Here is a 17,559-nt window from a genome sequence, read left to right on the forward strand (position 1 = left end):
GCCAATGTGGTATCGAGCCATATTAACCAGGAGATCCCAAGTAAGGGGGTGCCACCATTCGCCACAGTGCGATGGACTAAGGAACAGGGGGAGGGAAAAAATCCACCATGACTATCGTTCCTGATCGCTTGCTGGAAGGCACATGTGAATATTGGCCGAGAACAGGATCTGGCCTTCCTGTGAAGCCCAGAATGGTTTATTAGACTACTGAAACCCACTAACTACTTGGGCGAGATACTAAAACAGCTCCCAGTGCTAGTGGAACCACATTCCAGCGCACATCCCAAGAGCATATGGAGGCATGGCAGGAGAAAAAGGCATTTGGTCAATCAACAACAACAACTTGTATTTACAGGAAACTTTGTGTTATCCGGAGGCTAACTGTCCGGAATGCTCGAGCCACCGGCAAAAATCAGGAGCTGTTTTCGTTAGTTTTTTTTTCTTCTCGTTGCTTTTTTCCTCAACAGTCAAGCTCTGCAAGGTCTGCTGAAGCTGTTGCTAAGCTACAGAGACGCTTGGACTGTTTAGAAGCTGTTGCTAAGCAACAGGGTTTGTTGACAGATACGGAGCTCAAAAGCTTCCGTATTTTTCAACATTAGCGCTGGAGTGTCCGGCAGTTTTGAGGGAATGGCAACAGCTCGGTCCCGTCGGTGCCGGATAGCACAAAGTTTCCTGTATATAGCACCTCTAAAGTAGTAAAATGTTTCAAAGTAGCTTCACAGGATCATTATCAGGCAAAATTTGGCACTGAGCTACAGAAGGAGATATTAGGATAGATGACCAAAAAGCTTGGTCAAAGAAGTAGATTTTAAGGAGTGTTGTAAAGGAGGAAAGAGAGGTAGAGGCGGAGAGGTTTAGGGAGGGAATTCCACAGCTTAGGGCCTAGGCTGCTAAAGGCACGGCCACCAATGGTGGGGTGAGGGAAATTGCGGAAGCACAAGACGCCAGAACTGGAGGAGCGCAGATATCTCGGAGGGCTATGGGGCCAGAGGAGGTTATAAAGATAGGGAGGGGAGAAGCCATGGAAATTTGAATACAAAGAGGAGAATTTTAAATTTGAGGCGTTGCTGGTCTGTTCAATTCCTTCCACAGATCAGGTATGATCTACCCTATAATGGCCGCCTCTACCCTTTTAAAGTCATAAGGAAAAGTTCTGCAATAAAATACTTTCTGATCCCCAAAAGGTCATCGAGACAATTTGCAGAATATCCATTTATCTCCACAATTTTCTCCTGGCCAAATGGGTTACCTTGAAAGCTGCTCCTCCGTGAAGAATGGCCTTGATGAAGATGCCGAGATCAGCCCCAGTCTCTTTGGATTTGTTCCCTTTAAGACTGATGCCCAGTCCAGCAGAGCCCGAATCATTGAGTGGGATCTCGAAGGTCAGGTGCTCCTTATCATCTGCTGGTAGATTACAGTTCTGTTCCCCCTTCTGAAACAAAACAAAGGCATCAGATGACTGCACAACGAATATCAGCCCTACAATCGGCTGTCTGAACTTTGAGAGATTTCAAGGATAGGCACCCAGCATGCTGGTTTTAAAATTTTAAGCTTGTGTTGAGAACAAAGATTTGGCTGCACTTTCACTCCTAGGTTGTGGGTTCAAGTCCCACTCCAGAGGCTTGAATAGATAATCCAGCTGACACTCCAGTGCAGTGCTGAGGGGGTGCTGCACTGTCGGCGGTATGTCATTTGGATGAGACGTTAAACCGAGGCCACCTCTGCCCTCTCAGGTGGGTGTAAAAGATCCCACGGCACTATTTGAAGAACAGGGGAGTTATCCTCGGTTTCCTGGCCAATATTTATCCCTCAACCAACATCACTAAAACAGATTATCTGGCCATTATCACATTGCTGTTTGTGGGACTTTGCTGTGTGCAAATCGGCTGCCAAGTTTCCTACATTACAACAGTGACTACACTTCAAAAGTACTTCATTGGCTGTAAAGCGCTTTAGGTCCTGAGGTTGTGAAAGGCAATATATAAATGTAAATCTTTCTTAAGCCTGATTAAAAAATCTGTTTTGTTCAATTTAAGATTAAAAGTTTGCCATTTCTAAAATACTAAATTGTGGCAACAGCAACAGACTTTTATCACCATAACAATAGAGAATAATAGACACCCAAGAATGACAGCACTGTGAACATCATAATCCCTAGGAAAGATTATATGGAGAATAATGAACCGATCTGTCCTCACACATGAACTTTCAAGTAACAGTCAATGGTCAGCTGTGAACAGGAGGACTCCTGTCTGCTTTTTACACCTTCTACTCCAGGGACACTGATGCCAGTTGTACAAGCCCTACTGATGTTCTGATTGAGTCATTTACAGATACGTACCCTCTAGTCCGTATAGCTAGAACATTCAATCACTGTGCTGGCGAGAGACCTTATTAGCTCTTCATTTTCAACAGATACATCTACTGGCCAAGTCAACAATACCAAAGGAAGCTTAAGTATTTGTAGAAATGTCAAACACACTCTTGGATATATCGTAGTAGGACTTTCCACATTGCAGCAGTGTTTCTCAATGAAAGAGAAAAATAAAAAACATGGCTTCCACTCATGGGGAAAAAAAGGATAATTCAGGCCTTAAAGTTAATTACATCACCAGTACAATAATGAAGAGTGCTGCCTTAGTGCTTCCCCGTCAATTGGAAGTGTATGCACAGCAGGAATTACAAAGCAAAGGAGTTTATTGGGAGTCATTGACAGTTTTGCTGGTTTAAATACGATAGCCGCCAGCATCAGGGACAAAAATAGTGAATTCAAATGCTTTTCTGGCTGCCGAAGAGCAAAGCTTAATTCACAGACACCAATTGCAAAGGTAAACTGTTGAACACAGGTCTACACAAAACATTGTTTATGCATATTGAAGGAGAAAGACATTCAAGAGTTAAGACAGACTTTAGACTGCATTCCAGCATTAAAGTGCTGTGCATCTAGTGCCAGTGTGGCGGAGCCACCAAAGGACTCAGAGCAGTTGTACATAATTCCTTTAACAGCAATGTAGTTACTGTCTGTGCCTCTACCTTTAATTACACTATTTGACTGTACAATGCCCAGTTACCTTTACAGCACGTGATGACGTCATGCCGTTAGTCACGTGATGCCCCAATGGCGGGAAGAACGTGATGACGTCATGACGTCACTCTCCTGATCAGGGGGATCAGTCCTCGTGGAGCCCTCAAGGAGAATAGACCTGTTATTTATGTGTCCTAGCAGTTTCCAGTTTAAACTCGTTTTATTTCATTAAAGTTCATTAATTTAATTACCTGAGTCGAACTCAGTCTTTTTGATAGGAACCTCCATTCCTACATTGGTGACCCCGACTTCTACGAACAATTTTCGTGGAAGATTCAACATGGACACGAACGCCGTCACGCTGAAACTGCCACAGTTCTGGGAGCAACAACCAGACGCCTGGTTCATCCAGGCTGAAGCCCAGTTCGCCATTCGGAACATCAACGCGGATCAGACCCGTTATTATAACGTGGTCTCCGCCCTCGACAGCGCAACTGCATCTCGGATCATCAGCCTCATCGGTAGTCCTCCTACTGACAGCAAGTATGATGCAATTAAGGCGCGGTTGCTTCAGGTTTTCGGGCTATCAAAGTCGGAGCGTGCTCGCCGGCTCATCATGCTGCCCGGCCTCGGGGACTCCAAACCGTCTGAGCTCATGAGCCAAATGCTCACGCTCTTGGGTGCTGAACCGGAATGTTTCATCTTCCGGGAGCTTTTCCTCTACCAACTGCCTGAACAGGTTCAGGCTGCCCTGGCCAGCTCCAACATTACTGACTGCGCCAAGCTTGCGGCCGAAGCCGATAAGATTTTCACGGTTACCCAGCAGTGCTGCGCGGCCACGAGGCGCCCACCCCCCACAGACGCGGTTCCGGTTTCTCCTACAGCGGGCTGGTGCTCCTACCACACCCGTTTTGGCGCGAAAGCACGATGCTGCCGTTCCCCCTGCAGTTTTTCGCCGAAAAAAAAAACAAGGCGGCGCAGGCGGCGTCCTTGGCAACGGATGACCAAGTCTAACGGGCGTTCCGCGGTGGCGATGGCCGTCGGTTCTACGGGGAAACTCCTCTATATCACCGATTCCCTCTCGGGCCGCCATTTCCTTTGTGACACCGGGGCGCAGTGTAGCATTCTACCTGCGTCGAAGCTCGACACGCAGACTGGGAACCTCGGTTTTTCCCTCGTAGCGGCTAATGGCGCAGCTATTCGAACGTTCCGAAAGCGGCGGGTCGAAGTCTGTTTCGGCGGTCAGCGCTTCTTTTGGGATTTCGTCACGGCTACAGCCTCACAGCCTATTCTAGGGGTAGATTTTCTGTGTGCCAACAGCCTGCTAGTCAATGTCCGACACCGCCGGCTGATCAACGCGGCCATCTTCCACTCGATTCCTTGCTTCCACGGTACCTCCGTGGCGCGTTCCATTGCCTGTGCTTTCCCTCCTCCAGACAACTTCACGCGGCTCCTCGGGGAGTTTCCGGAGCTGACAAGGCCCACCTTCTGCTCTTCAGCGATGAAACATGGTGTTGAACATCACATCACCACTACTGGCTCCCCGGTTTACGCGCGGGCTAGAAGGCTCGAACCCGGCAAGCTTGCAGCTGCGAAGGCGGAGTTCGCCACAATGGAGCGGCTCGGCATCATTAGGCGATCGACCAGTCCCTGGTCTTCGCCTCTCCACATCGTGCCGAAACCAGGCGGCGGCTGGCGGCCATGCGGTGACTACCGACGCCACCACTCCGGATCGGTACCCGATCCCGCTTATCCAGGATCTCGGCCCATTGGCGGGAAATACTACCTTCTCTAAAGTCGACCTCGTCCGTGGATATCACCAGGTTCCAGTGCACCCACAAGACGTCCCGAAAACCGCAGTCATCACCCCTTTTGGCCTCTTTGAGTTCCTGCGGATGCCGTTTGGCTTAAAGAACGCAGCACAGGCATTCCAGCACTTAATGGACTCCGTTCTTCGAGACCTGTGTTTCCTTTTCGTCTACCTTGATGACATACTTATCGCCAGTGCCAGCAAGGAGGAACACATCTCCCATTTGCGTTCCCTCTTTACGCGCCTCAGCCAACACGGTTTAATCATCAACCCGGCCAAGTGCCAGTTTGGCCTGCAACAAATCGACTTCCTGCGACATCGCATAACATCGGACGGCGCCGTCCCTTTGGCGACGAAGGTTGAGGCAGTTACTTCTATCCCGTGGCCGTCGACAGTCAAGGCCTTGCAGGAGTTCCTGGGGATGGTCAACTTCTACCATCGTTTCGTCCCCAAGGCGGCTCAACTCATGCAACCCTTGTTCGGGGCCCTCAAGGGCAAGTCCGGTAAAGACCCAATCAGCTGGACAGCTGAAATGATCCAGGCATTCGGCGACACCAAGAACGCTTTGGCCAACGCAACCATGCTGGCGCACCCACTTCCAGGTGCTTCTATCGCCCTTACCACCGATACGTCAGACTACGCCATCGGTGCGGTGCAAGAACAGTGGGTCAACGGCACGTGGCAACCGCTGGCGCTTTTCAGCCGTCAATTGCGAACAAATGAAAAAAAGTACAGCACCTTCGATAGGGAACTACTGGCCATTTTCCTCACCATTCGCCATTTCCGGTTTTTATTGGAGGGGCGTCCCTTCCCGGCTTTTGTCGACCACAAACCCCTGACGTTCGCCATGGCCAAGACCACCGAACCGTGGTCCGCTCGTCAACAATGTCACTTGACGTTCATTTCCGAATTTACCACGGACATTCAACATGTGTCTGGTAAGGACAACCTGGTGGCAGATTGCCTCTCCCGTGCGACGGTCCACGCGGTGCACCTGGGAATCGACTACACCCTCATGGCAGCAGATCAGGTTTCGGATTCGGAGGTCCAATCATATCGAACCGTTCCCTCTAGCTTCCAAGCGACCGACGTCGTCTTCCAGGCCGCAGGTGCCACGCTCCTTTGCGACGTTTCCATGGGAGTTCCTCGTCCCATAGTGCCAGTCGCATGGCGCCGGAGGGTTTTTGATGCCATACACGGGTTGTCGCACCCAGGGATGAAGGCTTTGCAACGGCTTATGTCAGCCAAGCTCGTCTGGAAAGGTATGCACATCGATGTCCGTGACTGGGCTAATACCTGCATCGTATGCCAGAAGGCCAAAGTCCAGCGTCATGTCAAGGCTCCAGTGGCTGCGTTCACTGTTCCGGAGCGTCGTTTCGACCACGTGCATGTGGACCTTGTGGGGCCGCTTCCGCCTTCTCAGGGTTATACTCATCTCCTTACCATAGTGGACCGCACCACTAGGTGGCCAGAGGCAATTCCTTTGGTTTCCACCACGTCGGCAGACGTCGCTAGAGCTTTCATCTCCTGTTGGGTCACCCGTTTCGGGGTACCGGCGGACATCTCCTCTGACCGCGGGCCACAATTTTCCTCGGATCTTTGGAACGCTGTGGCTCAGGGGCTCGGTACCAAACTTCATCGCACCACCGCCTATCATCCGTAGGCAAACGGCCTTTGCGAGCGATTCCACAGGTCGCTTAAAGCCTCTCTGCGGGCCAGTCTCCAAGGCGCAGGATGGGTGGACAGACTCCCATGGCTCCTGTTGGGTCTCCGTACGGCGCCCAAAGATGATCTACAATCGTCTTTGGCTGAACTCGTCTATGGCCAGCCGCTCCGTGTACCAGGAGATTTCCTCCCTTCTCCCACAGAGCCATGGTCCGCCTCCTGGCAACTTGTTCACCACCAAGAAGCGGCCAGATGCTTTGCCCCAATACCTACGTCCAATCACGGTTTGCAGACCTCTTACGTGCCACCGGGACTGAGGAATGCGGAGTATGTCTTCATCCGACACGACGCTCACTGGGATCCGCTCAAGCCTCCTTACACTGGTCCTTTCCGCGTCATCGAACAGGGTGACAAATCCTTTTTGGTCGACGTCGGAGGGAAACCGGATCACATCTCGGTGGACCGCTTGAAGCCGGCTCACCTGGACCTGGACCACCCTGTCGTAGTTGCTCAACCACCCAAATGTGGCCGACCGCCTGTTGCCGCCGCACCTGATCAACAAAAGCCGCCTGACAACCCGACTGCGCTCGCCGCGCCTGCTCAGCCACCACCGACTGCCAACGCGTCCACCGGTCGTCAACTTCCTCTACCAGGGTATCGAAGTCGATCGGACAGGCTCATCAGGCCTCCTCCTCGCCTCACCTTTTCTGTTGAAGACAATTCTGGGGGGGCGCATATGGCGGAGCCACCAAAGGACTCAGAGCGGTTGTACATAATTCCTTTAACAGCAATGTCTGTGCCTGTACCTTTAATTACACTGTTTGACTGTACAATGCCCAGTTACCTTTACAGCACGTGATGACGTCATGCCGTTAGTCACGTGATGCCCCAATGGCGGGAAGAACGTCATGACGTCATTCTCCTGATCAGGGGATCAGTCCTCGTGGAGCCTTCAAGGAGAATAGACCTGTTATTGATGTGTCCTAGCAGTGTCCAGTTTAAACTCGTTTGATTTCATTAAAGTTCATTAATTTAATTACCTGAGTCGAACTCAGTCTTTTGATAGGAACCTCCGTTCCTACACCAGAATATATAAATAAATATAAAAAACGATGTTAAGTGCGAATCAAGCTGAGTGTTTTCTTACACAAACACCAAACATGAATCCGGCAATAGCCAGCAGCAACCTCAGGGTTAACTGGTCAAATTTATGGCAGGTGATCCCAGGATGAATGGATTTTTAAAAGAAACGGAGTGAGTATTAGGAACACAGGAACATAGAAGATAGGAGCAGGAGTAGGCCATTCGGCCCCTCGAGCCTGCTCCGCCATTCAATGAGATCATGGCTGATCATCCAAATTCAGTACCCTGTCCCTGCCTTCTCCCCATATCCCTTGATCCCTTTAGCCTTAAGAAATATATCCAACTCCTTCTTTAATATATTTAATGAACTGGCCTCCACCGCCCTCTGTGACAGAGAATTCCACAGGTTCACCACTCTCTGGGTGAAGAAATTCCTCCTCATCTCAGTCCTAAATGGCTTACCCCTTATCCTTAACTATGATCCCTGGTTCTGGACTCCCCGGCCATCGGAAACATCCTTCCTGCATCTAGTCTGTCCAGGCCTGACAGAACTTTATAGGTTTCGATGAGATCCCCTCTCAATCTTCTAAACTCCAGTGAGTATAAGCCCAATCGACACAATCTCTCCTCATACGTCATTCCTGCCATCCCAGGTATCAGCCTGGTGAATCTTCGCTGCACTCCTTCCATGGCAAGAACGTCCTTCCTCAGATAAGGCGACCAAAACTGCACACAATACTCAAGGTGCGGTCTCACCAAGGCCCTGTACAACTGCAGCAAGACATCCTTGTTCCTGTACTCGAACCCTCTTGCTACGAAGGCCAACATACCATTTGCCTTCTTAACTGCCTGCTGCACCTGCATGCTTACCTTCAGCGACTGGTGCACAAGAACACCCAGGTCTCTTTGCACTTCCCCTTCTCCCAATCTATTGCCATTCAAATAATAATCTGCCTTCCTGTTTTTGCCACCAAAGTGGATAACCTCACATTTATCCACATTATAGTGCATTTGCCATGTTTCTGCCCAATCACCCAACCTGTCCAAATCGTACTGGAGTTTCATGACATCCTCCTCACAGCATACACTCCCACCCAGCTGAACATTCAGCCCCTTGAGCCTGTTCCACCATTCAATGAGATCATGACTGATCTGCGATCTAACTCCATATACAGTACCCGCCTTTGGGCCGTATCCCTTAATACCTTTGGTTAACAAAAATCTATCAATCTCAGCTTTAAAATTAATTGACCCAGCATCAATTGCTGTTTGCGGAAGAGAGTTCCAAACTTTTACCATCCTTTGTGTGTAGAAGTGTTTCTTAATTTCACTCCTGAAAGGTCTGGATCTAATTTTTAGACTATGTCCCCCCAGTCCTAGAATTCCCAACCTGCGGAAATACTTTCTATCTACCCTATCTGTTCCCCTTAATATCTTGAAAACTTTGATCAGATCACCCCTTAACCTTCTAAAAACCAGGGAATGCAACCCTAGTTGTGTAATCTCTCCTCGTAGGTTAACCTTTGAAGTCCGGGTATCATTCTGGTAAACCTACGCTGCACTCCCTCCAAGGCCACTATATCCTTCCTAAGGTGTGGTGCCCAGAACTGCTCACAGTACTCCAGGTGTGGTCTGACCAGGGTTTGGTACAGCTGCAGTATAACTTCTACCCCCTTGTATTCTCTATGTATAAAGGCCGGCATTCCATTAGCCTTTTAAATTATTTTCTGTATTGATACCACTGTTTCAACAACAACAACAACTTGTATTTATATAGCCTTTACCGTAGTAAAACGTCCCAAGGCGCTTCACAGGAGCGTTATCAACCAAATTTGACACGAGCCACATAAAGAGATATTAGGGCAGATGGCCAGAGGCTTGGTCAAAGAGGTAGGTTTTAAGGAGTGTCTCAAGGGAGAGAGAGGCGGAGGAAGGAATTCCAGAGCTTAGGGCCATGGCAGCTGAAGGTACAGCCGCCACTGGTGGAGCAATGAAAATCGGCGATGTGCAAGAGGTCAGAATTGGAGGAGTGCTGATATCTCAGAGGATTGTAGGGCTGGAGGAGGTTATAGAGATAGGGAGGGGTGAGGCCATGGAAGGATTTGAAAGGAACGATTTGAAAACAAGGATGAGGATTTTAAAATCGAGGTCAATGAGTTGGAGGTGGATGGGGTGGGAGTCAAGACAGGACTTACATCAAACAGGGGCAGAAATGGGTGCATGTCACCAATCTCAGGTGAACCTTCAGGCTGTACAACAGTACATAGCCTTGCTAGAATTGCACTTCCTAGTGGATGAATCTCCAAGATCTCTACGTTCCCCCAATTCTGCCCTTTTGCTCATCCCCGATTTTAATCACTCCACCACTGGCGGCCGTGCCTTCAACTGCAACGGCCCCAAGGTCTGGAATTCCCTCCTTAAACCTTTCTGTATCTCTATCTCTCGCTTCTCCTAGAAGTTGCTCCTTAAAACCCAACTCTTTGTCCAAGCTTTTCATCAACTATCATAATAGCTCTTAATGTGGCTCGGTGTCAAATTTTGTCTGATAACACTCCTGTGAAGTGCTTTGGGAAGTTTTACTATTTTAAAGGCGCTATATAAATGCAAGTAGTCATTGTTGTTGTTGAATACTTGGTAGGCATGATTAGAGAACATAAAGAATTCCATGGTTCAAGTCATACCCCACCTTCAGGGCATGTACGAAGTGAGAACTGTTCAGCTTCACGAGGCAGCAGAGCAAGCTTATGAAGTTGAGGAGCCAAGCATTGAACTGCTTGAGCTCCTAGGTGAAATGTTACTTGCTCACCTCTCATCACCCAGCCTACCAAATAGGTGAAATGCCACATAGCAGCAAGATTATATTGCCTTCAAGTCAGTACACATGGGAGCATCCACGATGATTAATGGATGCCAGGGATCTGGAGAAAGGCCAAGGATGTTGAGTCACTTCTAGTCTGAAAAATACATCAAGCTGACCTAATGGAAATTTTCAGATTATGAAGGGAAGTGACAAAAGTTGATCCAGGGTAGTTGTTTCCTATAGCACTGAGGGTCACAAGTTACGGAAGTTAGGAGTAGGCAAGGAAGTTAAATGATTTTTTTTTCTTTGTACAAAAGATCATGAGGAATAAGTTATTGGGAAAGGTCATTGAAACAAACAGTGTAAATTGGCTCAAAAGGCAACTAGCATGCATTTCTTGAGAGAATGATCGAGGGATATATTTAGGGTTGTACAATTTTCATGGGTTAGATTTGTTGCGTGGAGTCTGAAGTCAAGGAGACCACATGAAATTGATCAAATTCTAGTGCGTTACAGCAGGTAGTTGTGTTAAGATAGGTCAACATCCTTGTACAGTTCAGTAACACAACATATGGAGCAACACAACATAAATCACTGTGAACTCTTCAATTCATCATTTTCAACCGATACATCTACTGACCAAGTCAACAATACGGAAGAAAGCTTACGTATTTGTACCAATTTCAAACACACTCTTGAATAGACCGTAGCAAGATTTTCCACATTGCAGCACAGTTTCTAAACGAGAGAGAAATAGAAAACATGGCTCCTGTTCAGTAAACAAAAAATGGTTAATTCAGGCCTCAGAGTTAATTACATCACTATGACATCAGTACGATAACGAAGCCTTACAGTGCTTTGGCAGTGAATCTTGAAACTCACAAAGCCATTGACAAAATCTCAGTGCTGACTTCCATTCCACACTTCACCTGATGGCCCAGACAAGTCAACAACTGGCCAGGTAAAGGGGAATCCCAATTGCAATCCTTCCTCTCGTCACAGAGCACCAATGTACTGCCTCACTGAGCCACTGGCCGAGTTAACGATAGCATGAAAGATTCAGCCAGATGGTGTGACCTCAATTAATGTACAATTAGGGAATTCTGCTCACTCATGTGTCTCTGTGAAATTTTATTTATTGTGAAGTTTATTTTTTTTTTTAATTGCTGTATCCTGTTTGGCAGATCATCTAACATCCAACATCCCCTTCTTGTTCTCCAGTAGTCTCAGAAATTGCCCGGAAATTCTTTCAAATAGAATCAATGCTGCATCAGTGACAATGAACATTGTGGATTTTGGAGGACAGTGCATTAAAAAGGACAATTTTAACAGGATGCTGAAAAGTTTATGTTTGAAGCAAGAACTGTTAGCCCAAAATACTTGAGAAAAAAAGTCTATCTTTTCCCAGACAACTGACCTACTGAATATCACAAGATCGCGTTCAAATTAAACAAAATACAGTTTTCTTCCATAAGACTTTTTTTTTTTAAACGAGAAATGAAAAAGAAATTTCTATAGCACCTTTCATGACCACTGGACGTCCCAAAGCGCTTTACAGCTAATTAAGTACTTTCTTTTTGAAGTGTAGTCACTGTTGTAATGTAGGAAACGCAGCAGCCAATTTGCACACAGCAAGGGGGTTCCACAAACAGCAATGTGATAATGACCAGATCATCTGTTTTTGTTATGTTGATTGAGGGATAAAATATTGGCCAGGACATTGAGAAGAAATCCCCTGCTCTTCTTTGAAATAAAAGACACCTCCAACAGTGCAGCACTCCCTCAGCACTGCACTGGAATGTCAGCCTAGATTTTTGACTCTGGAGTGGGACTTGAACCCACAACCTTCCGACTCAGAGGCAAGGATGCTACCAACTGAGTCACTGGCTGACACAATACACATGTGTCATTAGCAGTCATGGCTCTGTAAATCTTCCTAGCAGGCAAGACTTCAATATTCCATATACAATAAAGCCTGCATGCTGTTATTTGTGCTTTTGAGAGAACAACTAATGTCAATGTGCTGTAATACACCAGGAAGTAGTCAAACATTTTTACCGTGGCTGTTGAAAGTGTCAGATTCTTTTCTCACTAGGCTTGTAACTCAAAATTTTAAACATAACGTACTTTGGGTAAAGAATATTTATTAACAAGGCATCGGCTATTTATATAAACAGAAATAAAACCTCAAGTGGTTTGTTTAAAACTCATCTTTAATGGTTCTCCAGTGTGGGAAAAGGGGACATTTAGAAGTTAGACTCCTTCTTGCATCACGCATCAATCAACAACGAACAGGTCAAGAAAGTGGGGCAATGTCACCAATGTCTACCAATGTCTAAACGTCTACCAATGCCACGTTTCAGCTAGTCACAGCAAAGGGGCAGGGGGCGGGGAGAACAGGGGAAGGAAACAGTTGGGGAAATTTTGCATAGTTATCTTGTCAGGTGTTAGCCATGGCTCATTGGGTAGTACTCTCTCCGCTACATCAGAAGGCTCAAGCCCCATGCCAGAGACTTGAGCACGTAATCTCAACAGACACTCCAGAGCCGTACTAAGGGAGTGCTGCATTGTCTGAGGTGCCACCTTTCGGATGAGACGTTAAACCAAGTCTGCCCTCTCAGCTGGATGTAAAAGCTCCCACGTCACTATTCGAAGCAGAGCAGGGGCGTTCTCCCCAGAGTCCTGGCCAATAGTTGTTGTGTATGTAATATGTGTGCTACTTTGAACCTATGGACAGGACTGCACTACTTGTAGGGCGTAGTGATACGCAGTACCACTCCTGGCCATAGGGGTATAAATAGTACTGTGGGTACTGATCTCCCCTCAGTTCCCGCCTGTGGGCATGAAGTAAAGACCTACGTGCAGTCCCTACCTCCAACCAGTAAAGACCTGTTTGAGTTATACGTTTAAGTCTTTGTGTTAATTGTTCAATACAATACACATACTTAACACTGGCGACGAGTCGGTTCGAACCCTGCGGCAGTTATTCCACGGCGGCTTCGTCCAAAGACAGGACGTTGAAGAGAGGTTTCAATCCTCAACACCCCACTGAAAACTGAAGGGCAGCAGAAATCCTGACAGCTTCCAGCGACTGGAAGCGACAGGCATTAGGACCCTGAAGCCTCCATAACCTCGTGGGTAAGCCAGAGCCCGGGAGGGAGCGAGGAAGAGCCGCGCGAGCGGGTGAGCCAGAGGCCGGGAGCCGCTTCAAGTGCGAGGCGCAGCGCGGGCGAGCGATCGGGACCAAAGATAAGGGCCGCACTCGGACTGAAAGGCGCGGCGGCTGCAGAAGCTCAAGGTGCGAGAGCCGCGGTGCACAGCGCAGGCTATCGATCGCACAGAAGATAAGGGCCGAGAGCCGCTTCGGTCGGGAGCCACTTCGCGATCCAGCGATCGCATCCGCTGATAAGGGCCGCACTCGGGCGATCGCGGCGAAGATAAGGGCCGCACTCGGGGGCTGAAGGGAGACGGCGTCGGGGGACGGGTGAAGACTGCCAAGCGCGGGAAAACCGCCATTTTGTGGGCGGAGGACGACAGCAAGAGCGGGAAGCCGCCATCTTTGATAACAAGTAAAGAAAATAAAATCTGAGAAATTGCAAATCTACAATGCCTAAACACGGGAATATTAGCACCTTTGATAGTGACCTCGAAGATTGGGCCATATATGTTGAAAGAGTAAAAAATTATTGTAAGGCCAATAAAATTCGTGACCAAGATAAAGCTCTAACATTATTAAATTTAATGGGTGCGAAGACATACGGGCAATTGAAACACCTGTTATCACCAGATGAACCGGCGGATAAGACGTTCGATGAGATTGTTACTGTCCTGAAAGATCATCTAAACCCCACGCCGCTGATGCTAGCGGAATGATTTAAATTTTACGACAGAAGGCAGCTACACCATGAAAGCAATGCTGAATATTTGCTGGAATTGCGTAAATTAGCGAAATATTGCCAGTTTGGAACGGGACTGACAGATGCACTACGAGACAAATTTGTGTGTGGTTTATTTAAACAGGATACACAAAAGCGACTGCTCGAGGAGAATGAGCTGACGCTTGAGAAGGCGGTCACTATGGCAGCAGCACACGAAGCCGCAGCGAGAGGCACGGCAGTAATGCAGCTACGGTCACCGGAGCTCAGTGCACACAAATTGGGTGTGAGTTCTGGCAAATGTTATCGTTGTGGAAAGACAACGCATGATCAGAACCAGTGTTGGTTTAAAAACCAAGAATGTAGAACTTGTGGTAGGCTTGGACATATAGCTAGAGTATGCAGGTCAGGGAAGAAGACCAGCAACAAGAAGTCACCGCAAGGAAAATACGCAAAGGTACACAAGGTGACCGAACAGGAGTCCGATTCAGACGCTAGCAGTAATGAACTGGCTAGCTTAAGCTGTAATGAACTGGCTAGCTTAAGAGTACTCAACGCTGGTAAGGGTGCAGACCTCCAGACAATTTGGGTCACTCTTCAGATAGAAGGAGTCCAAGTAAAACTGGAATTGGACACTGGATCGGCATTGACGGTCATAAATAAGAAAGATTACGGAAAGTTATTCCAACATATTCCCCTACAGGATACGGGGATTATATTGAAAACATACACGGGGCAAAGAGTGTACCCCATCGGGAAAATAGAGGTTGCAGTGGTCCACAAGGGCGAAGACAGTCAAATAATGGACTTATATGTGATATCTGAAGGAGGTCCTCCACTACTAGGACGGGAGTGGATTAGGAAAATGAATATGGACTGGCATTTCCTACAAACAATAACGAGTGAGAACTCGGTGAAGATAGTCGGCCCAGACTCTGGAACGGATGATGGTAAGCCCAACTCAGGTGCAAAAGACAAAGTTTCAGCACAGAATTCCACTGAGCAACAACAACATAGTTTAACTGTGGATTCTAAGTCTTGCAAGTCTACTGATGTGCTCATTTCTGAGGGACACCGGGCTCGAACTCAACTCCATTTCAAACTACAACAGCAATTAGAACAAATGCTTCGCCGTTTTGAGCAAGAGTTGAATGCAACGAAAGAGTTCTTTGATATAGAGTTGGAGAATCTGGAAAGACAACAGAAGCAGCTGATGGAGAAAATGGAGCAGGAGCACACAAAACGTCTGATGTCAGAGGAGTTAACGGTCAGCCAACTCCTGCATATGCTGAAGGACAGGACTCTGAAATGGGAAAAACTTGAACACGAACTTCAATATTCAAACGAAAGGGGTTCGGAGCTCTCAAAGGTTATTGGAAGAGCTGAGGTGGCAACACAGACTGAGATGACTGCAACAGAGCAGCCCTTGGATGCCAAAAGTACACTGACTCACGTCAACGTAGAACAACAGACCGCTGAAACAGCTGCTCCGGTAGAGGGATTGAATAGTCCGATCAATCAATCTCCAAAAGAAGTTGAAGTAGTAAAATCTCAAATGAGGTCATTAGTAAACGACTTGCTGAAAGCCCAGAAAAAGCTGGATGAAGAGGTACGCATGAAGAAGTCTCTTCAGGAAAGATGTCTGGACTTGGAACAAAAGCTGGCTAACGCCCAGCTGGGTATGGAGGAAATAGAAGACCCTCTCGCTGGCCTAGATCAGGACGACACCGAATATTACTATGTCCTGTTCTGCCCAACTTGTAACTTCGACTCCCACCATACAGAAATCATGGAGGAGCACCGAAAGTCTACGGAACATCAGGAGAAGGTGGCTCTACTACGGAAAAAGGAGGAAGAGAAGGAGGAACTGCGCATGCAGCTGGCAGCTGACAGTGGAGCCCAGAGAGTCTCCAAGAAGCAGAAAAGGAAAAGTCGAAACAGAAGATGACCCATCTGAACCATTATTACCTCTACCAGATCACACACGTGGTCCCTCCGAACGGAGCCAATTCAGTTCGGAAGTTCAAACTGTTAATTCCATGGAAGGACTATTGAATGAGTCACTCCAGCAACGTGAACCGACTACACCACAGAGATTGAATCTGTGAACTGTTTTCCGCAGAGACTGAATCTGTGATCTGTTTTGACATGAAGTTATCTATGTATCTATGTTATTCTGTTATGTAAACCTGAAGTTATATATGTATATATGTTATTACGTTATGTTAAATGGGGAGATGACTGTAAAGCTAAGAAGGGAGGAATGTTGTGTATGTAATATGTGTGCTACTTTGAACCTATGGACAGGACTGCACTACTTGTAGGGCGTAGTGATACGCAGTACCACTCCTGGCCATAGGGGTATAAATAGTACTGTGGGTACTGATCTCCCCTCAGTTCCCGCCTGTGGGCATGAAGTAAAGACCTACGTGCAGTCCCTACCTCCAACCAGTAAAGACCTGTTTGAGTTATACGTTTAAGTCTTTGTGTTAATTGTTCAATACAATACACACACATACTTAACAATAGTCGTCCCTCAATCAAAATCACTAAAACAGATAATCTGATCATTAACTCATTGCTGCTTCTGGGACCTTGCCGAGTGCAAATTAGTTGCCAGATTTTCTACATTACAACAGGGACTACACTTCAAAACTACTTCATTGGCTGTAAACAGCTTTGGGACTTCCGGAGGTCATGAAAGGTGCTATAGAAATTAAAGTTCTTTCATTCTTTTTTGATATTCTCCTTGTCCAAAAAATGCACCTTCACCTACACTGCCCTGCAAGAAGAAAATGTTGACTCAACTAGTGAGCAATTGCAGGAGATAGACATCTAACAACTAAACCACAGTACTGCACTAAAATGCCTCACCATCTTTTAAGTACTTTATTTGTTTTCAAAATAAATGCTTTTTAAAATGTGACAGCTCTTATTTTGCAGCACTGCTTGCTTTTCCTTTAAGCGACAGGGTAATAAAAAGCATCAGACTCCATGATGTAATTTTGATATCCATATAAAGTCGTGCCTTTATAAGACGCAGACGAGACAGAATTTGTTAAAATTGTTTAGACTTTGCATGTCAATTTAAATGGATTTGTTTACTTTGGATTTGTTCCCCAAAAGGCACTGCACCGTTATTTGCAAGATTTACAAGGATCTGAGACAGCTGATGCAGATGAACAGATTGTTTTTGTCATTCACAGTTGTCTGAACCAGTTGAAAGGTATCCGGCGTTAAAAGAATTTTTTGAAAAAAAGCTGTCAGTCTCCTTGGGGAGCGGGGCAGGAAGCTGCGTTTG

The 17,559-nt window shown here is 47.0% G+C and overlaps 1 protein-coding gene across 2 annotated transcripts in view; it reads right to left on the reverse strand.

Annotated features, from left to right (window-relative positions):
• LOC147119992 (partitioning defective 3 homolog B-like) overlaps window positions 1–17,559 on the reverse strand; it is a 1,739,115-nt gene that overhangs the window by 709,135 nt on the left and 1,012,421 nt on the right. For both annotated transcript variants that reach the window (XM_085985464.1, XM_085985463.1), the window contains exon 11: window positions 1,250–1,432. In XM_085985464.1, the coding sequence (XP_085841590.1) occupies window positions 1,250–1,432 (183 nt within the window). The remainder of the gene's footprint in view (window positions 1–1,249; window positions 1,433–17,559) is intronic.

This window comes from Somniosus microcephalus, chromosome 4, assembly GCF_052327205.1.
Source record: "Somniosus microcephalus isolate GS21.2 chromosome 4, FLI_Smic_1.0, whole genome shotgun sequence".
NCBI classification, from domain to species: domain Eukaryota; kingdom Metazoa; phylum Chordata; class Chondrichthyes; order Squaliformes; family Somniosidae; genus Somniosus; species Somniosus microcephalus.